General features: G+C 43.5%; 1 protein-coding gene across 1 annotated transcript in view; it reads left to right on the top strand.

Annotated features, from left to right (window-relative positions):
- LOC112297313 (gamma-aminobutyric acid type A receptor subunit rho2) overlaps positions 1–17092 on the top strand; it is a 32204-nt gene extending 15112 nt beyond the window's left edge. Inside the window, exons 5-9 of the mRNA XM_053913566.1 lie at positions 1684–1766; positions 1965–2105; positions 8674–8826; positions 9809–10005; positions 13852–17092. Of these exons, the coding sequence (XP_053769541.1) occupies positions 1684–1766; positions 1965–2105; positions 8674–8826; positions 9809–10005; positions 13852–14163 (886 nt within the window). The 3' untranslated portion in view covers positions 14164–17092. The remainder of the gene's footprint in view (positions 1–1683; positions 1767–1964; positions 2106–8673; positions 8827–9808; positions 10006–13851) is intronic.
- The last annotated feature ends 5326 nt before the right edge of the window (positions 17093–22418 follow it).

Below are 22418 nucleotides of genomic sequence, written 5' to 3'. Positions count from 1 at the left end.
GAAGGTCTCTTTTGAGAAATCAGCTGACAGCCTTATGGGAACTCCTTTGTAGGTAACTGTGTCCTTTTCTCTTGTTGCTTCTAAGATTCTCTCCTTCTGTTTCATCTTGGGTAATGTAATTATGATGTGCCTTGGTGTGTTCCTCCTTGGGTCCAGCTTCTTTGGTAGTCTCTGAACTTCCTGGACTTCCTGGAAGTCTATTTCCTTTGCCAGATGAGGGAAGTTCTCCTTCATTATTTGTTCAAATAAGTTTTCAATTTGTTGCTCTTCCTCCTCTCTTTCTGGTACCCCTATAATTCGGATCTTGGGACATTTAAAGATGTCCTGGAGGTTCTTAAGCCTCTCCTCATTTTTTTTTGAATTCTTGTTTCTTCATTCTTTTCTGGTTGGATGTTTCTTTCTTCCTTCTGGCCCACACCGTTGATTTGAGTCCCAGTTTCCTTCGCATCACTATTGGTTCCCTGTACATTTTCCTTTGTTTCTCTTAGCATAGCCTTCATTTTTTTCATCTAATTTGCGATGAAATTCAACCAATTCTGTGAGCATCCTGATTACCAGTGTTTTGAACTGTGCATCTTATGTGTTGGCTGTTTCTTCGTCACTTAGTTGTATTATTTCTGGAGCTTTGATCTGTTCTTTCATTTGGGACAATTTTTTTTTTGTCTTGGCGCACCTGTTACATAAAGGGACGGAGGCTTAGGTGTTCACTGGGGCAGGGTAACCCACGTCACTGCATTGTGATGCTATATGTGGAGGACGGGTCCAAGAGGGGACAATGGTGCTTGCTCCACTCTCTACCGGTTTTCAGTCAACCCTCCGGCACCCACAAGCAAATTGGGCCCTTCTGGTGGTGCTTCCCACGTGGGTGGGTTTGTGTATGTTCTAGGCCCCTGTGGGTGTCTCCAACGAACTCTCCTGTGAGGCTGGGAGTTTCTCCTGCTGCCACCTCAACCCCCACGGGTGTTTTCAATCAGAGGTTTGAGGCTTTATTTCCCCAAGCTGGAGCCCTGGGTTGCACCAGCTGCAGCCTTGCCCACCCCCCTCCCCAATCCTCCACCTTGCTGGGTCCGCCAGCTGCCACATTGCTGCGAGTCCTCTCTGCCCGGCTCCCCATCTCCACCTCTCCTACCGGTCTGAATGAATGTTTCTTCTTTATCTCCTTGGTGGTCGGACTTCCATACAGTTTGATTTTTGTCAGTTCTGGTTGTTTTCTGTTTTAAAATTGTTGTTGTCATTTTGGTTGTGCGAGGAGGCACAGTGTGTCTACCTACGCCTCCATCTTGGCTGGAAGTCCTGATAAGACAGTCTTATTCACATCTTTCCGGCCTTCTTGTACAGTTCACCCAAATTAGATGCTAATACCTTGGGTGGGACATAGGGGGGGGGCATAATCTTCCAGATATCTCTGGGGGAAGCTGGTGTAGAGCAACGATGAGAGAAGTGTGTAGATGTGAGCCATTAGCAGCCAACAGCCTCCGTAGCTAGGATATGGGCAGATCACCATAATATCTCCTACAGAAAGACGAAAGTTAAGGTTCTGTAACTTAGATGCCTGGGTTTCCAAACTTCTAAAATAGACATAAGGAGGCAGCTGCTCTGTTTTGGTCCATATTCTCCTCACTCCGAGAAGGTGTAGGAGCCAATAACACTGTAGGAGCCAACATGTGTGTTTGGGTTTTCTAGGATTACGGTCACTGCCATGTGCAACATGGACTTCACCCACTTTCCCTTGGACTCCCAGACCTGTTCTTTGGAGCTGGAAAGCTGTGAGTATCAGTTTGCTTAATGACAAATCTTTGCCTTACTCCCTCTCCAATATCTGTGCCATTTTATAACCATGAGACTGAGTGCTGCCTGCCAGTATTAAGAACTGTTTACTCTTCGGCTGGTATAGAATTTCCCTGTTGCTTCACCCTGCATCAGAAGCAAAGGACTCAAATTAACTTATTTTCCTCTCCCCAAAGATGCATACACAGATGAAGATCTGATGCTGTATTGGATGAATGGGGACGAATCCCTGAAAACAGATGAGAAGATCTCCCTGTCTCAGTTTCTAATTCAGAAATTTCACACCACTTCCAGACTGGCCTTCTACAGCAGCACTGGTAGCTAACTTTGTGTGTGTGTGTGTGTGTGTGTTTCTTTTTAAAAATTTATTTAGTTTCAATTACTGTTTACATTCAATATTAGTCCATGTTAGTGTCAGGTATACAGAATAGTGGTTAGATAATCACACACTTTACAAAGTGGCCTGGTAGCTAACTTTGCATGGTCTGTTTCAAATGTGAAAGGAAACAGTAGAATTCTTCTTCAGCCTTAACCTTTATCCTCCTAAGGAAAATACACTCTTCTTATTAAAATAATTCCTAGTCCTCCAAAACAGAAACAGCACTTAAAAGCAGAGAGTAAAAAAGTTGCTGCCCTCTGAAATCCCATGGCCAGAGGTAATCATTCCTATCAATTTAACAAACACCCTTGCAGACATCTTACTTTAATTATGTAATTTCCTGAAAGTGGGGTTATACTTTACATGCTGATCTATAAACTGATTAATTTGACTTAACGATATGGACAGATAGCTTTCCAAGGCAATGTATTTATACATATATTTAGATCTATAGATGCATTTTTAATGCTGGCATAACATTTTTGTGCACCCTGGGCCAAATCTGAAGTTTTGAGAGGATGCATTTGTCAGCTCTTCTCTAATCTCACCATTCATTCTTGCATTAATTTCTTAGGACCGTCATAACTAAATACCACAAATTGGATGCTTGCTCCTTCTTAAGGCTCTAGGGAAGACTCCTTCCTTGCTTCTTATTAGTTCTAGTGGTTGCTGCATCGTTCCAGTCTCTATGTCCCTGGTCACATGGCATTCTTCCTGTGTCTGCGTGTCTTCACATCATGTTGTCTTTATGTAGCTATGTCCAAATTTCCCTCTTCTCCAAGGATGCCAGTCATTGGATTATGGGCCATTTAATCCAATCTTACGGCCTCATCTTACCTTGATTACATGTGCAAAGACCCTATTTCAAAATCAAGCCCCATTCACAGGTATTGAGAGTTAGGATTTCAACATATCTTTCTAGAAGACACAATTCAGCTCACAACTGCTCTGCAGTAGCAGTGGGACCCTGGATGACTTCTCACTTCATTACCCTTTGTCCCAGTGCTGAGAAACCCAGGCCCTTCCATGGGAAGATTTTGTGCTACTGTCTGCCCCTGCATGGCCACCATCTCCTCATTCACTTACCCCCACCCACACTCCTCTGTTCACAACATCAAACACTGGAAAAAAGTAAGTCCAGCCAAGGTTATATTGGTGTTGAGACAGCCCAAGCCTACTTCACTTTATGCCTACAGTACTCAACCTCATCCCTCCCTTCTCTTTTATTCTGATATATATTGCCACACAATTTTCTTCTCTCATCTATTCTTGGAAAGTTCAAATAAACTCTCTTTCTAAAACCATTATTAAGAGTATCTTGTAGACTTCTGGTCAAGATGGTGACATAGGCAGACATGGCTTACGTCTGCGCAACCACATCAAAATTACAACTAAAATGTAGAACAATCATCACTCAGAACCATCAGAAATCAAGTTGAATGGAAGTCTGACAACTACAGAATAAGAGAAACCACATCCATCCAGACTGGTAGGAGGGGCCCAAATGTGGAATGGCCTGGCCCCACACCCATGTGTGGTGGATAAAAATTAGGGAGGGATATCTTGGGAATGAGGAGCCCCAGCCCCATACCAGGCCCCCCAGCCCAGAGTTCCAGTGCCAGGAAGATAAGTTCCACAACTTCTGTCTGCAAAAATCAGTGGGGATTGAGTCAGTAGAAGAAACTGCTGGAGCCCAAAGAAGTTCCTCTTAAAGAACCCACACACAGACTCACCTACTCAGACTCACTCCCTCTGAGTTCCAGCACCAGAGTAGCAGCTTGAAAGGCACCGGTGGTATACAGGGAGAAACTGAAGTGTCTCGCATCAAGGTGAGCAGAGTCTGGTCATTGTCCCTTTTCTGAACCCTCTCCCCACAAGGCCACAAAGCTGACAAGATGGTGCCATATCTTAGACTCCATCAGCCTGGCTGACACTGTTTCCCCCCCAACAAGGAGATCCCCAGGGCCTCTGCCCCACCCTATTAACAGGCCCACTGAAGCTGCTTTTCCATATGAATGACTGCTCTTGGCTCATGCTGCACAACTTCCTAAATCCTCTCAAACAAGGGACAGCTGGCCTCAGGGAGCCCCAGGCCCAGCACTAGCAATAACCAGCCTAGAGTCACAGCTTGGATTCATCTGGGAATCTCCAAGTCCAGCACAAGTAGTAGCCATCTTAGATTGCTTTATAGCTCAGGCAGGGTGGCCCCAGGCAAAACAGAGATGGGGGCTGCTGACCTTGCCCTCCACCACCCAGGAAACCACAGAGCCTGTGTGCCTAGTGGGCAGCTACAGACCAAGTTAGAGTACCGCCACTGTGCCCCTGCACAGCGACCCTCCATGAGGGGTGGAGGTTGGTGGTCGGTGGTAACAGCCAGTCCTTGTAGCTGACTGGCCTGGGTAAATCCCTCCCATTGATCTGCCAACAGCAATCAAGGCAAAACTACAGGAGGAGGATATACTCAGCCTATATGGAAGGCACACCTTGAGTACCCAGCTTGGGTGATAGGGAAAGCTGTGCCACTGGACCCTGTAGGATACCTAGTACATTAGGCCACACTACCAAGACACAGAGTCAAAGCAGGTTTACCTAATACATAGAAACAAACACAGGGAGGCTGCCAAAACAAGGAGACAAAGAAACATGGCCCAAATAAAAGAACAGAACAAAACTCCAGAAAAAGAGCTAAACAAAATGGAGATAAGCAATCTATCAGATGCAGAGTTCAAAACACTGGTTATAAGGATGCTCAAGGAACTTAGTGAGGACCTCAACAGCATAAAAAAGATCCAGTCAGAAATGAAGGACACTCTAATTGAAATAAAGAACTGTTTACAAGGAAACAACATCAAATCAATGATTTGGAACACAAGGAAGCAAAAAACAACCAACCAGAAAAACAAGAAGAAAAAATAATTTTAAAAAATGAGGATAGTATAAGCAGCCTCTGGGGCAACTTCAAGAGGTCTAATGTTCACATGATGGGGTGCCAGAAGGAGAAGAGAAAGAGCAAGAAATTGGAAATCTATTTGGAAAAATAATGAAAGAAAACTTCCCTAATTTGGTGATGGAAATAGGCATGCAATGGAAGTACAGAGAATCCCAACAAGATGGATGCAAAGAGGAACACTCCAAGACTCATCATAATTAAAATGTCAAAGGTTAAAGATAAAGAGAGAGTCTTGAAAGCAGCAAGAGAAAAGCAGTTAGTTACCTACAGAGAAGTTCCCATGAGACTGTCATTTATCAAAAGAAACTTTGCAGGCTAGAAGGGATTGGCAAGAAATACTCAAAGTCATGAAAAGCAGGAACCTACGTCCAAAATTGCTCTACACAGCAAAGCTGTCATTTAGGATCAACAGGCAGAGAAAGAGCCTTCCAGACAAGAAAAAACTAAAGAAATTTATCATCACCAAACCATTATTACATGAAATGTTAAAGGGAGTTATTTAAGAAAAAGAAGAATATCAAAACAATGAACAATAAAATGGCAAAAATATGTATCTATCAAGAATTGAATCTAAAAAAATAAACTAAGCAAACAGGAAGAACAGAGAGAGAATCATGGGTACAGAGAGTGTTTTGATGGTTACGAGATGGGAGGGTGGGTGGGGGAATAGGTGATGAGGTGAGGGATTAAGAAGTACAAATAGGTAGGTACAGAACAGCCATGGGGATGTAAAGTACAGTATGGGAAATGGAGTAGCCAAATAAACTTATACACATGACCCATGGACATGAACAAGTTGTGGGTGTGGGGATTGTCTGAAGGAGTGTGGAGCACTGGGTGGAGGAGTGCAAAGGGGGGAAAATCAGGACAACTGTAATAGCATAATCAATAAAATATAATTAAAAAAGAGTTTCTTACATAACTTTTATAAAGTACCATTGTTTTGAGTACTTTATATGAATGAACTAATTTCTACCCAACAAACCTATGATGTAGATGTTATTATCCCAAGTTTACAGATGAGAAAACTGAGACTAGGAGGAATTAAGTTTTGTTGAAGTCACATAGCTGGTAAGTGGCCAGGCAAACTGCCTTAGTCACTATGTGTAGTCCTCTTAGATGTTTTCTACGTTGGGATATCGAGCTTGTTTGTTTGTTTGGTGCCCTGTTTGAGCCTTTCTGGAGTCCACAAACTGCATCTTCTTTCTGCTCCCATTATTCACTATGTGCCAACAAGTAGGTTTATCAACCCATCCCTTAGGGGCTATGGGCTCACCCAAGAGAGCTCTGTGTGGAGTACGGAGTGCACATATTCAGAGTTTCTGGTTCACTCCTCGTATTTCCAAGGCAACTCTCTCTGGTTTTCTTAGACAAAGGGAAAGGATAATGGAGCAGTCCTTCATGGAATAAAAGCAGTTCTCAGTTCTTTCAGAAAGGCCCTGTGCAAACCTAGGAAAAAATGTGATTTGCTTCATGGGTACCATTTAAGCTGATGAGATTGGACAAAGGCTGTGGGATGAATAAACGATTAGTAGTTTCTGTCATATTAGAAGAGCACTTTCTGTTTATCCACTGCACTAAAACCTCCTGCCTCATTCAAACGACCCCCAAACCTACACACTAATCACACGTCAAGCTTGTCTACACCATACCACTGTTCCAGCCTTTTCCTATTGACCCAACTCTTCCCTTATCTGATTCAATATTAACTTTCCAATTCAGCCAGATGGCTTTTGTCACCTCAGCAGCATTTCTCTGGTGCATTTCTGAGGTCTACCTGCATCCCAACAACAGGAGAGTGTGTTCAACAAGCAGATATCTGGGCACCATTGTAGCTACTGAGTCAGAATCTCAGGTGGTGGAACCCCAGAACCTGCATGTTTAACATGTGATTCTTCTGCACATCAGAGTTCAAAGACCATTGCTTTTAGCCAATGTGGTTCTCAAACTATGGTGCTCAGACCAGCAGCATCAGGATCACCTGGGAACTGTGGAGGTGGAACCCAGCCATCTGTTCTAACAAGTCCTTCAGAGCTGGTGTGCACAGATTGCCAGGCCCCCCCGCCCAGTTTCTCATTGGTAGATCCTGTGTGGGCCCCAGTAATTTGCATTTCTAACTAGTTCCCAGTGATGTTCTCGTGCCTGGTCCAGAAACACCATTTTGAGAACCACTGCTCTAAGTCAACGTTTCTCAACTCTGGCTGCACCTGGGAAACCTTTTTGTTGTTAGCTAGTACTTTTTTTTATTGTGGTAGACCCTCAGCGGCTACTGCTGAAGTGAAGGGACATCATGTGAGAGAAGTCCTGGTCTGGGTATTGGAGACACGAGCTCTGACCCGACTTGATCTTGACTCAGGCAAGGTCTTAGAAAAGCTTCTGGGAGTCTCTTCATGTCCTGTGTGAGAGGATCAGACTCAATCTAGATTTCAGTGATTTATATAACACCATTGTGAGGTTTGTCTCACATATCAACTATGCTGCCATGGACTCATCTTTTTAAACAGTCAACTCCCCTCTTGTAGTTTATTTTGATAAGGAAGTTTACATCACTATCATTGATGGGAAACTGGTATCATTTGCCATAAATAGAAGATGACGTTAATAATAAATGTAATGAACACAAACACAAAAGTCCCTGCCTCTGTATTCCTGAAATCATCTTGTTGTGCACCATTGTGTGTACACCAAGCTCTGAGGCACAGAGCTGGACCATCTCTGAGTTCTATTGTTTTCTGGTAAGACTGGGCTGAGATGGGAGTTGGGTGGGGTATGCACACAGGTTCAGTTCACTGTACACATTTACACTGTCCTTCACACCATCTTTGGTCCCAGTGGTTGGGTAATAATATTGTAGATCATTTGAAACCTTAACATTTCTATCCTTTTTTTTTTTTTTTTTACAACCATTAATCAGTGATTCTCTAGTTGCCAGAATGAAATAGATGTCTATATCCTCATTTTTTCCTGAGGAATGAGCAAGTGGTAAGTGACTTGTGTAAGACCAGTGGAGTGACTTCTACACGGTGGATAGAGTGTCAGAAGTAGAAATGATGTCAGACTTCAGTGTCATGTGAATGACCTATTTCTTCTTGTGATGAATGTGGAGATTGACTGAGTTGACCAATCTCACAATAAGGACAGTAATAAGGGCCCAGCTCTGCTGGCTCCTGTCTCAGTGGTATTGGCTTCAACAGAATAGATCCAGCCACTCAGGAAATGTGGGTGTGCTTTGCAAAAAAACCCCAAAAAACCCAAAAAACCCAAACACCTTAGCCTAGACCTCAATTTATTTCTACCTTTCCCCCAAATGCTGTGAAGAGATGTTAGATAATGCTGAATAAAACAGTAAATGTACTAAGTACTGGCAAGATATTTATTCACTGGAGAGAGGGTTTAGATTTTGGAAAGGAAATATTTACATGAAGCCAATTGATCATTCATGTTTAACTTTCTGCTGAAGATGAGACCAACATCAGGGAAAGCAGGGCTCATGGGGAAGCCGTTTGGTGTTGCCTCTCAGATGGAAACTCACTGGCTTCTTCCTTGTGGCCCCCAGGCTGGTACAACCGTCTGTACATTAACTTCACGTTGCGTCGCCACATCTTCTTCTTCTTGCTCCAAACTTATTTCCCTGCCACCCTGATGGTCATGCTGTCCTGGGTGTCCTTCTGGATTGACCGCAGAGCTGTGCCTGCCCGAGTTTCACTGGGTAAAAGCATTTGATAAGATGTGGTAGGGTGGTTTGGTTTTTTTAACTGATCTCTATGTAAAGAAAAAAATAAAACCTTTATTCAGAGTTCTTAAGTGATGGGCTGTCAGAGTCAGAAGGAGCAAATATTCCTCCTCTTTCTTGTCTTCACCAGTCGCACGCTACCCTCAGTTTCCTGGGCTACATTAACAAGACCATTGGGAGCTAAAATGACATCAACTCTGCTCGAATCATCTCACAGAGATAGAGCCTATCTGGGGTATAGACCTCTACTCACGTCAGTGTCAGAGCTCCGTACTTTGATACATAAGACAATTTCACAAACGGCAAAAACTTACTCTGTAAATACAAAAACTTGTTTGTTGGCCTTGATTAGACAGACTGAGAGTTTGGAGATAGGGCCCATGTTCCATGATTTCTGGGAAGGAGAGGGCTGTACTCCCTGGTGTCTTGTGTTTTTAGTCCTTCACAGACACTGAATTCCAGAGTGAGCGTCTACAACTGATTATTGTAAATTTGGACAAAATCAGGTTGGGCCCTGAAAAATGTGAGGGTTTGACCAGCAGGACAGTGTGAAGGGAACTAGCATGATAGACGTCAAGGAATTTCCAGTCTTTGTGAACTTGGAAATGTGGATTAGATGAGGGAGAGTGTGCTCATTCCTCCCATAGAATCCTTTGGACTCTGTGGTAATTCCACACTTGAATAGGTCCTTTCTGAAGCACTGCTGCTCTTGTCAGACACCACACAGAAACCTGGTACCCCTAGTGCTTACAATGAAAGGGGACAAGTAGCAGGCTGGCCAGGAGTGCAGCCTTGGTGCTTTTGGGGCAGACCCTTGCACCTCTACAAGGTGGAAACACGTCCAGGGATTTCTTGTTTGATTTAAGAGATGGAGGATGTAACATGGTGACTTAGCAAAATGGTAAGGAGGCAGTTGTGCACCCTCGTCAATGGCTAAACTAAAAGTTGAATGTTGCAGGTATCAACACAGTGCTGACCATGTCCACCATCATCACGGGTGTGAATGCCTCCATGCCCCGTGTCTCCTACATCAAGGCTGTGGACATCTACCTCTGGGTCAGCTTTGTGTTCGTGTTCCTCTCGGTGCTGGAGTACGCAGCTGTCAACTACCTGACCACGGTGCAGGAGCGGAAGGAACGGAAGCTGCGGGAGAAGGTGAGAGAAGTTTCCTTCATATCCTTGTCTGAGTCCAGGCTGCTAGGAGGATGAGAATGGGGTGAATGGGGGCTGCATGTAGAAAAGGGAGAGGTTTATGCAAACAGAGAGTGATCCATTTTAGAGTAGGTTCTAACATCTTCCATAAAGGATCCCATAAGGCAGAAAGTCTTTGGACAAAGACTAGGGACAGAAAGACTTGAGTTCTTAGGCCTAACTCTGCCACTTATGCCGGGCCTCAGTTTTCTCATCTGTAAAAATGCATAAAAGAATCTTCACCCATCTTCCTTCCAGGGTTATTGTAAGGGTCACATAAAGTAAAATATGTCAAAGTTGTTTTGAAACTGTAGGGCTCTAGACACACATAAGTATTACTATTTGACGTGGATCCCGGCCCGCAGGATCCAGTGTTGTGGCTGCAATATACAAATACACATGACTACAGAAATCCTGTGGAGAAAAAGGGATGGCATGGCCACTCTCTAAGTGAGAGAGGGTGAGAGGGCTAGAGAGAGCCCAAGAGAGAGAGCTGACCCCAGCCTGGACAGGCTTTTATTGTTTTTCTGGGCACATTACATAGAGGATGTTCCTCATTTATTATAAACAGGTTCACCACAGGTGATTACCTTTTAAGGACAACAAAGAACAAAGCACTGCTAATTACTTCAAAGAGAAGGATGTTACAAATCAAGGGGAAAACTGCTCGCACTCCATACTTGGGTGGTCACAGACTTTAGGAAGATGAAGATACTCAGTGAACATTTGCTGCCTCAATTCAGGGTGAGGGAGCTTTAGCAAGAGCAAGTCTCATAGCAGTCTAGGTACAATGCAGGCCTGATTTCCCACTGGAGAACCTATCCATGGACATGGGTCCTGCCCACCAACCTCGCTCCCCACTGGCTTTTCCGAGTGGGGACTGAGCCGCATTTCCCACACGTGGAACAGTTCCCTACAACTATTACTATTGAACATGTCTGGAGAAAATGCCTTCATATCCTATGGCCAGATAAGGCAAGAGTTCTAGACAAAAAAAGCTCCTTTATTTATCAGTGATTTGGCTCAGTAAAAACTCAGCCACATATGACCTTAGTCTTTAGGGTCATTGGAAATACTATACTATCTATACTGTACTGCACCATAATGTACTAAACTACACTGTATTATGAGATAGAATGCAAATGGGGAGTTGAAGGCAATGTGTATGGGAAGACAATGTGTACAGCGAGGGTCAGTCTGTTCCATTCATATCCAGATTCTGGTTAATCACAGTAAAAAATAAAATGCCAACTTGTTACCAAATCATTGCTAGTCATTGAACTAATCAAAATGGGCATTCACCTAAAAGGTGTAGTGATCAGGGGACATGCAAGTTCCACATTTATGCCTACTCAGGTGGCTGGTAGCTCCTCAGCATGGTGAATTCTAAATTTTAGGAAAAGAGGATGTGTTGGTTCTTCAGAAAGTCTTTCAATGCTCATGTTACACCTGTTAAAAACTTCCATATTGTCTCCAAGTGTGCTAAATTGTTTAAAAATTTATATTTAAAATTCTATTCAAACCTTTTTTCCTTCAGCATTTGAATATTTGTTCAGATTAATAATAATGTGTACATTGGTCATTATCAAATGACTTTGGGTTATATGTAAACACTTCTGAGTTATAATCTGTTAGATTTCCCTGTACAGAGCTGTTCAAAAAAATAACAAAAGCTTTTTCTGACAAATATGGCCTTATGAATTGTTAACTGCAAATGTAACTTGTACTGGGGCAGTTCATTGACCCGTTACCATGAGTTGGGGCCTGGTCTTTGCCAGTGATAATATGACACTGACTAAAGAGAAATGGGAAAACCACACCTGGGAAGACAGTTGGTCCCCAAGCCCAGCTGCCTGTCTGTGAGTACAGACACCTGGGAGGTGAGAGCCCTTCCCCCACTGCTGGGACACAAGCCATTTAAAGGCTGAGAAGCTGTAGTTGCTGGCAGACAGTGGTGGAAAAACACAAAGTCTCTCTCCTACTGCCCTGCAGAGAAACCACAACCATGAAAATGGCCCCCAGGGGAGTGGAGGTTCCCAAAGTAGGAGCCAAGGAGCACCTGGCCTGGAGTCACCTTTCAAGTCTGCTGAAAATGAAGATTCTGGGGCCGAATCCCAGACCTACTGAGTCAGAGTCTCTGGGGATGGCATCCTGGAATCTGCATTATTAATAAGCTCCAAGGTGATTCTGATATTCCCTGAAGTCCATGCTCTACTCTGCAAAGGGCAAAGCTGACTAGAGCCTGCTAAGCTCACCCTGCTTCAAATGGGGGACCCACGTTGCTTCGGGTTGAATGAGGTGGGGTGGAGGGTCCCGCCTCTGTTGCCCAAGCTCAAATGCTCAGGCTGATTATCCCGCCCTGTTCAACATGCCAGGAGCTGCTTAATTTTTCTTAGAAACATAATCTTTGACATTTCCTGATTGTAACTCAAATTCTTTGGAGAAAATCTCTTTCCATTTTAGCAGAATGAATTTCCATTTAGAGAAAGGAAAAGAAGTGAAGGCCTGTGCCTTTAACAACAACGACAACGACAAAAGGCTCCAGTGACAATATGTCACAATTTAACCAAAGTCTGGGTGTGATTATATCTAAATGCAAATAATTGAATAGAGGACCTCTTATTGACTTTTTATCCCTATGTCCATGAGTAAGTCTATTCTAGGAAAGTATTAATGTGCTACCTAATTATTGTGGCTGATGGGATGAGACATAGGAAAAAATAACGAAACTATCATGCCTGATTAAAAAATTAGGCCCCAAACCACAAAAGATTTCTTCAAGTGTAAGATTTCTTCAGGTATAAGAATACTTCAAGCAATTCTAACTTTCCATAAAATCATCCATCTATTTTTGCATTCTTTCATGATATCCATTTGAGTATTTCAAAATTCATAACAATAGGGGGCATGTTGTGAAACGTCATTCTTTAACTTTCCTAAATGGAAAAACAGAGGCCTCTGAGGGCTGAGAGCCAGGTCAGAAACAAATGAACATCAGCAGGTTGGGAAGAACACACCTGTGGCCGGCTGGCTGTGTCAGGCAGGCCACATGCCTTTGGCCGGCGCCGCCAATGCAGCGCCATCTGGAAGCCCTCCTTTGCTCACTCAGATTGTGGGAGAAGCTAAGCAAAACCATTTCCTTCCCTCCAATTTATAATTCATAAACATTTTCATACTTGCAGAACAGTTTAACAAAATAGAATAATATTCACCATATTCCTGCACTTATACCCAACGTTGTTAACATTTTGCCATCTCTGTGTGATCTCTCTATAAACATAGCCCTGCTGGTGTAGTTGAACCATTTAAAAACACACTGCAGGCATCATGACCCTTTACCCTTACATGTAACTCTTTAGAGGAAGAACAGTTTTCCAGCGCAAAGAGGTGGAGTCCTGTGATTGAAATAAGAATGTATAGATTTAAAGTTCTGACTCTGAGACGAGCTGTGTGACCTCGGGAGAATTGTTTAGCCTCTGTGTGTCTTAGCTTTGGCCTCTGCAACTGTGGGCATTTGGACTAAGTCAAAGGTTCTAGACCCTGGCTACATAGTAAAATCACATGGGAGGACTTTAAGTTAGACTAGAGTGGATCGTGGGTGTGGCCACTTTAAGAGTTTCCCAGGTGACTCTAATATGCAGCCAGTGTAGAGAATACCTGGGTTAAATGATCTCTGGGGATCCTTCTAGCTTTGCCTTTCTGTGGTTCTCAGTAGTCATGGGCCTTTGTTCTAGGCCCAGGCCACCTCCTCTGCCCCTTTCACAAGGCCTGACTATGCCTGACACCTTCCCTTGTGCTTGCCACCCGCAGTTCCCGTGTATGTGTGGAATGCTTCATTTGAGAACCATGATGCTGGATGGAAGCTACAGTGAGTCTGAGGCCAACAGCTTGGCTGGGTACCTGAGAAGCCAAGTACTGACAGAAGAAGAAAGTCAGGACAAAATAGTGGTCCACCTGGCCCTGAGCAATGAATCTAATTCCTCCAGGAAGAAGGACCTTCTGAAGGGCCAGATGGGTCTTCGCCTCTTCCAGAACACCCACGCCATTGACAAATACTCCAGATTGATATTCCCTGCCTCCTACATATTTTTCAACTTAATTTATTGGTCAGTGTTTTCCTAGGGGCTCCAAGGCTGTGCCTGGGAAAGGGCCTACACATCTGTGGGGCCTGGCCAGCCACTGGCGCATGGACCTGCTGACCACACCCCCCTCAATAGGCAGAGCAGCAGCCCCTGGACTCCTGTGAGCAGTATCCCTGACTTCATGGGTTTGCCCCTCATTCATGCTGTGCTCTGCCCCACTTCATGTTTCTCTGGGATTGTCTTCTGTCCTTGTGTGTGAACAGCTTATGAAAGCCCCCTCCTGTAAGAAAATATTCAAATGCCTTCCAGACATTCTGAGACCCCTATGGATTGAGTTGTGAAGGAAAGGGGGAAATGAAGGGCAAGCTTAGGGGTAATCTGGATAGGAGATGGGAAATAAGGATAAAAATATAGGGATAAAACATCTGTAAACACATACAACTGGAGTAAGTGCCTACCCCAGAAGGAAAAAAGCTTAGATTCAGACAGGAAATCCTTTGACCTGTGTGAGTCTGGCAATTGGCATGATCTTGCAATATTAGGGGACATTCATCCATCACTGGTTAATCACTGATTATTATTATTATAATCAGTGATTGATGATCAGTCAATCACTGATTAACTATGGAGCACCAGGTGCTGTGGAAATGATCAGGCAGATGTTCTCTTTTCACAGAGAACTCCTCTAAGCCTGTGCTCTTTCTACATCTAACAGAAAGCTCTTCTGCTCTCCTCCTGCCCTCGACCCCCAGGTACCCCACATGCCCATCCTGTTTGCTGGTGCTTTTCCTGCTAGGTCTGTCTACAAAAGCATTTCCTGTCTCCTATGAGGCCCTCAAGAAGCCAGTTCATTGCCCTCTCTTGGAATCTCCATGTAGGAGAAGCCTAGAGCTGGGGAGGGACAGGGACTAGAGAGGTAGTGACAACAGAACTTGGTCCGGGGTGGAAGGAGGCATAGGTCTGCTGAGGAAATTTATTTTAGATGTCATCTTACCTCCCTCTCTATGCTTCTTCCCCAGCAGGTATCCTCAGTAATCCCCGTGCCCAGGCCCTGCCCCCACCCTGGGACACTCCCCAGCTGTGCCAACCAGAGTGCCCCACACCCTAGAGTAATTTCTCCTTACTTCCACAAGCTAGTGACTCTTTCCTCTAATGCAGCTAAACTCAGATTAGGAAAGCAATCTGATTTATTGACTCTACAGTATATTGTGAATGACTATTCCTCTTAACTCTGTTTTAGGTGTTTGCTAGTCAATGTAGTAGAATCTCTAATTAGTAGAGGACATGGTTTTGAGAATGGGACATTTTCTTTAAATCCCAGCACTTGGAATTAGAAGGCTGTTCTAGGACAAACAGCCTTCTAAATCAGTAAGATTTCTTGCTTACTGAAGGAAGTTCTGCTCTTTTCCCCACTGGCCCTACCACCTTGCTGCTCAGAGTCTGGGTGTCTGGTGCTTTGGTCAAGAGCAGACAAATGGTGGCCCTGGTCAGTTGGTTGGAGTGTTGTCCTGATGCACTAAGGTTGCAGGTTTGATCTCTAATCGGGGCACATGCAAGATTCAACTAATGGTTATATGAATAAGTAGAACAACAAATCACTGTTTCTCTCTCTCTCCCCCTTCCCCCTTCCTCTCTCTCTCTAAAATAAATTAAAAAAAAAAAGAGTAGACAAATGGTACAGCCAAAGAGAGCATAAGCCTGCCTTAAATCAGGTATGCACTGGCCTGTAGAATCTGCTCCATAGTCCATGCCTTCCAGGGGCAGGGTTCTCAGTTTCTGAGGATTGGAGCACACAGGGATACCGGAGCCTCCCGGATTTACAAGTCAGGGGCCAGTAGCTACCTGATCCTCTCACTCCCTCAGCATGACAGTTGCTGTCTGCATCCCAGCTTCTCTCTTCCTTCCCCTGAGTCAGGCCCTCTCCCACTCCTCTGTTCCCATATACACTCCTCGTGTGACCCTGGTCCCAGACACTTGCTTCACTACTCCATTGCTTATGTTGAAAACCCAGCTCATCATTTCTAGTCACCAGCCCTCATCTGAGCTATGGCCTCCAGCTCACTGGTCCAGAGGCTGCGTGATTCAAGAAGCTTAACTCTCAGTGTGATGGGCTCTGGGAAACAATATGAATTAGATTACCTTGGGCAACTACAAGTTCAGGAAGTCCCCAAGACCACTCTCAAGTTTAATAATTCTCTAGAAGTTTAAGGATTTGGAGAAGAAGAAATGTATATGCTAGATGTCCATGTAGAAAACGATACCCTAGACCTATGCTATCCAATATAGTAGCCACTAGCCATGTATCTATTTAAATTTAAATGAAAGTTAAATAAAATAAAAAGTTTAGTCTCTCCATTGCACTAGTCATATTTCAAGTGCTCTGCTCAATAGCCACAAACAGCTAGTGGCTGCTGTATTGTACAGTGCAGATCGATAGAACATTCCCTCAGTCATAGAAAGTACTATTTGTGCTTCTTTAGTTGAAGGAGTCAGCCTGAGAGAAGGCCTGGAAGAGGAAGGAAAGTTTGGGATCACAGGGTATAGGGTTGGTGGAGCAAGTCATCTGCTTTGGTTGGATCCCAGGCTATGTATAAGAAAAGGAAGTGAGAGACCCCCTCTTTCTAAAACACTAGGGGTCAAGGCAGGTGGCCCATGCCAGCACTAGTCAGGACAGCTTCCCCTTCATGGAATTGCCTGGCCCAAAGCCAATGGATTTCCCAGCCTCATGGACAAATGAAGAGTGAAAGTGTGTAAACAAGGATAATTTGGTGGGACAGGCTTCGGGATTTGTTGAGAAACCCTTGATCTCTAGAGACTCGATACTAAGTCACAATAACTGCTCAAAGAATGATAATTATATTGTCATTAAATATATCATATTACTTTGTTGTCTTATTTAATTTCAACACTACTCTGCTTCTGACTACGTTGGCTTCATAAATTGAGGCTCATATAACATGGTAGTCTGTTCACACTTTAAAAAAAATAAAGATGTATTTTTAACTAGCTCATGTATTTCATTGGAGTTAATTCTATAGCAGACATATAGGACCATAAACGGCATTTTATCACGTGAGACTATGATACAACGACACCATTGTATTTAGCATTGCCTTACTGCAGAGCAATGGTCTGACTGCTTGAGAACAAGGGAAAATTAAAGGAGGGAAAGAGGAGACAACAGTAGGAGGAGAAAATAGGAACTAAGGAAATGTTGAGAACATAAAAATTCATCCTGAGGCAGGAAGACAGGAATAAATCGTTATTTTCAGGGATGCTTGAATGATACTTTATTTCACTGAACCTAAGACACCATCAAATGTAAGTAAGATGAACCCATATTTTATATACCACCCACTTTTTCTTTAAGAAGGAAAAATTTCTAATTAAATTATAGCATGCCAGTGATTATAAGATGAACCCTGATTTCACCAGTATTAAATTGTGAAAAATATGCATGTTAGAATAAAAGCAATACATATTATACAAAAGCTGGTGATCAAACATACTTCTTTGATACCAAGGAGTCAACATTTATTACATACCTGTCTTCAAAGCTTTGTGCCTGAGTGCGGGGATGGGAGTTGTGGCAGATAAAGATATTAATGGAAAACACCTGTCAGTCACTCACAAGCTTACACTGTAGTGGGCATGGTTCAAAGAAGGGCGAACTCACAGAATTTGAGGAGTAAATGCCGACTGTGTTAAATCTTGAGCAACGGATAGATGTAATTTCAACTAGTAGAAAAGGAGGGGGATGTGGTGATTGTGGGGGAGGCAAAGCGGGTAGATGGAGGTAGAAGAGGGAAGGGGGATAAATGGTGATGCAAAAAATTAAATAAATAAATAAAAATAACGGAGGGGAAGGGATGATAACATGGCAAAAGGAAAGCTCGGGTGTGTTCAGGGGACAGTGAACAGACACCCTATTAAATATACAAAAGTTTCAGTTCTCACCCTTCTGGTTCTATGGCTTTGGTGTGAAGGGTTCTTCTGGGTTCGTTCCACTTAGAATAAACCTGGGGAAGAGATCTGACTGGTCTGGTCTGGGCCATGAATGTCAAAGATAACCAAAGCTCCATGCTGTGTGTACGCTTAGAAAGTGAGGTCTCTTCAAAAATGCTTTGATTTGGTTTGATCTTTTTGTAACCATCTGTAGAAGGGACTGTGAATTAGAAAAATGGAAAGCAGCTTAGTTTGAGGGAACAAATGAGGCAAGAAAATCATGATAATAGTAGTGGAGAAAGCTCATGGTGTAGGTTCAGTTACATGTGAGAGCCACAGCCTGTGCGCTGACATTAACATACTGAGAAGCCAGGGGCAACGGCTACTCCCTGTAGAGGGTGAGGAGCTGGGGTCTGGCAAGCAAGAGGAGTTGTCAAATAAAAAGTTGTAAATGATGACCTAAAGTTATAAATGATATGTCTAAAGTGTGGGAAGAGAAGGGCTGATCAGAAAAGTAGGAGAACCAGGAGACTGTTGTGTCATGGAAACTGGAAAAAGGAGACTCTTGTGTGGAGGGGGATAGGGCTAGGGCAAACAATGACCATAAAAATGGAGAAGGGTAGCAGTGGCTGGGTTGCTCAGTTGGTTGGAGCATCGTCCTGTAAACTGAAATGTTCAGGATCTGATTCCTCAAGGCACATGCCTAGGTTGAGGGTTCCATCCCTGGTCAGGGCGCTTGCGGGAGGCAACCAGGTGATGTTTCTCTCTCTCTCTCTCTCTCTCTCTCTCTCTCTCTCTCTCTCTCTCTCTCAAATCAATAAAACATATCCTTGGGCAAGCCCTGGCTGGTGTGGCTTAGTTGGTTGGGCGTCATCCTGCAAACCAAAAGGTTGAGGGTTCAATCCACAGTCAGGGCATATGCATGAATTGCAGGTTTGGCCCCCAGTTGGGGCATGTGCAAGAGACAAGAGATCGATGTTTCTCTCTCACATTGATGTTTTTCTCCCTCTCTTTCTCCCTCCCCTCTCTTCTCTGTGGAATCAATAAAAAAAAAGTTCTTTTTTAATTGAGAAGGGTTTTAAAGACTGTGAACAGATGTGGTAAGGTGGAGACCAGAGGCCAGGGAGGATTAAATGCACAAGTAGATGTCACTACTTGGTAAAGAAGAGGAACCTTGCTCTCAACCACAAGTGATTTAGTGAGGTACAAGGAAAGCTGTCCAGAGAATTACTGCTATTCATTATGGAAATGCTCTTGTTTTCTTGGTGGATTTAAAAATAACATTGTGGCATACTTGGCATAAATGAGGGTCATGGCCTCCACAGTTGGTTCCATGAGCTATTATATTGGAATTTAGGGGAGTGGTTCAACAACAGCAATTATAACCTGGTCACCAGCACTGTGGACAAGATTTTGAGACGCAGCAGTCTTGAGGGCTTGGGGCATCCTTCGTTCCCATACACATGGGGTCAGGAGACTGTGCAGCCACTGCCTCAGCCATCACAGAAGACAGGAGAACCAATGTCAAAGCAACTACACTGTGTAAAGGGTCAGGGACTGAGTGTGTTCTCCATGGCAAGAGTGGGATGTGTGGTTCCTAATCCAGTTCTCACGTAAACCTACTGAGGCAGGCAGGCTTTTCCCTACTACATGCCCACTGAATTGTGCTGCCTCAAATAACTGTGTTCAACACACCTAGCTAGGTGGACTTCACATAAAACAATTCCTTTCTCATAGTATTTTCAAGGAAAAGGTGATTGTTTCCCTTACTTAGATGGACAGAGAAGGGGTTGAAAAAGAGTAGGAAGAAAACCTAAACTGTCTGGGTTGTGCTGAAACATGTTAGCAGAGTTGTTCCCACACCCAGGTAGAAACCTGGGCTTGAACTAGGACGCAATCCCCAAGACTGGCCTGGGGGGCAGGCGGCTTGTCAGGCGGGCAGTACAAAGCACTGTGGGTGTCCACTACCTCTGTGCTGTTGTAGGGGAGGAAACAGTTTTCCTCCATCCTTTTAGGGTCCCTGGCCTCATCTAAAAATTAAACTGAAAAGGACAGATTAACAGGAGGAAAGCATACAAATTTTCTAATGCGAGTTTTACCTGACATGGGAGCCTTCATACAGAAATGAAGACCCCTCCACCCCCAAACACATAAACTTGAGAGTTTTTATGCTAGATTTGAAGAAGAGTAGAAAGTTGTGGAAAGATATGACAGGACAAAGGGTACAAGGTAAATGTGGCAAACATGGGCAGCTTAGCAAAGCCAGTGTGTTCAGGTGGGCGCTTAATTTCCTAGGTATAGGGAGGGCGCTTCTCATGTGACAGTTATGACCTGCTTCAGGAGATGGTCAGAAATTACTTACAGAACATGCCGTTTCTCATATTCCTTCAGCCTGAAATATTCAATAGGCCAACATGACATATTTTGGGTCTGTGTGTCCTGAAGTCCATCACTGTTTGAATGGTATATTCATTTAATGACTACAAAGCAGTCTTCATAGAACCACCACTGCCATTGGAGGTTTCTTCCATTTTTCATTTCGTTGTAAAAGAACAGATGGCTGTGGCTGGGGGATTAACCCTGGATGGGAAGCAGCCTATATCCCCAACCCCACTACCCCCACCAATCACTGGGAAATGTGACATGAATTAAAATGGTACCCACAACCCACTTGGTGTGGCTCATTTGGTTGGGCACTGTCCCTCAAACCAAAAGGTCACTGGTTCAATACTCAGTCAGGGCACATGCTTGGGTTGCAGGGGTGCATACAGAAAGCAACAAGTTATTGACATTTTTTCTCTCACATTAATGTTTCTCTCCCTCTCTCCCACAGATTCTGGGAAGGTCCTATGTCCCAGCCTGTCCAACCTCCAGAGCCACCTGAGAGCACCTGCACCAGCAACATACAGTCTCCATTAGCAGATTAGATAAAACCATCAATCCTCACCCTCAGGCCTTCTGATGTCATTATGAAATGACAATTGGGTCAGCCATTGAGAATATTATTTTAAGGATATGTTTTATTTATTTACTTACTTACTTATTTTTATTTTATTTTTTAAAATAATATATTTTATTGATTATGCTATTAGTTGTCCCATTTCCCCCCCTCTATTCCCCTCCACCCTGCACACCCCCTCCCACCCACATTTTCCCTCCCCTTTAGTTCATGTCCATGGGTCATACAGATAAGTTCTTTGGCTTCTACATTTCCTATTTATTCTTAACCTCCCCCTGTCTATTTTCTACCTACCATTTATGCTACTTATTCTCTGTACCTTTTCCCCCTCTCTCCCCCTCCCCCTCTCCTGCTGATAACCCTCCATGTGATCTCCATTTCTGTGATTCTTTCCTGTTCTAGTTGTTTGCTTAGTTTGCTTTTGTTTTTGTTTTAGGTGTGGTTGTTATTAACTGTGAGTTTGCTGTCATTTTTACTGTTCCTATTTTTGATCTTCTTTTTCTTAGGTAAATCCCTTCAACATTTCATATAATAAGGGCTTGGTGATGATGAACTCCTTGAACTTGACCTTATCTGGGAAGCACTTTATCTGCCCTTTCATTCTAAATGATAGCTTTGCTGGATAGAGCAATCTTGGATGTAGGTCCTTGCCTTTCATGACTTGGAATATTTCTTGCCAGCCCCTTCTTGCCTGTAAGGTTTCTTTTAAGAAAGCAGCTGACAGTCCTATGGGAACTCCTTTGTAGGTAACTGTGTCCTTTTCTCTTGCTGCTTCTAAGATTCTCTCCTTCTGTTTCATCTTGGGTAATGTAATTATGATGTGCCTTGGTGTATTCCTCCTTGGGTCCAGCTTCTTTGGTAGTCTCTGAGCTTCCTGGACTTCCTGGAAGTCTATTTCCTTTGCCAGATTGGGAAAGTTCTCTTTCATTATTTGTTCAAGTAAGTTTTCAATTTTTTGTTCTTCCTCTTCTCCTTCTGGTACCCCTATGATTAGGATGTTGGAATGTTTAAAGATGTCCTGGAAGTTCCTAAGCCTCTCCTCATTTTTTTGAATTCTTGTTTCTTCATTCTTTTCTGGTTGAATGTTTCTTTCTTCCTTCTGGTCCACACCATTGATTTGAGTCCCAGTTTCCTTCCCGTCACTGTTGGTTCCCTGTACATTTTCCTTCATTTCACTCTGCATAGCCTTCACTTTTTCATCTAATTTGCGACCAAATTCAACCAATTCTGTGAGCATCCTGATTACCAGTGTTTTGAACTGTGCATCTTATGTGTTGGCTGTTTCTTCGTCACTTAGTTGTATTATTTCTGGAGCTTTGATCTGTTCTTTCATTTGGGCCATTTTTTTTTTTGTCTTGGGGTGCTTGAGCCATGAAAGGTTAATTACCTAA

The sequence above is a fragment of the Desmodus rotundus genome, chromosome 11, assembly GCF_022682495.2.
Source record: "Desmodus rotundus isolate HL8 chromosome 11, HLdesRot8A.1, whole genome shotgun sequence".
NCBI lineage: Eukaryota > Metazoa > Chordata > Mammalia > Chiroptera > Phyllostomidae > Desmodus > Desmodus rotundus.
This window is presented reverse-complemented; position numbering and strand designations above follow the sequence as displayed.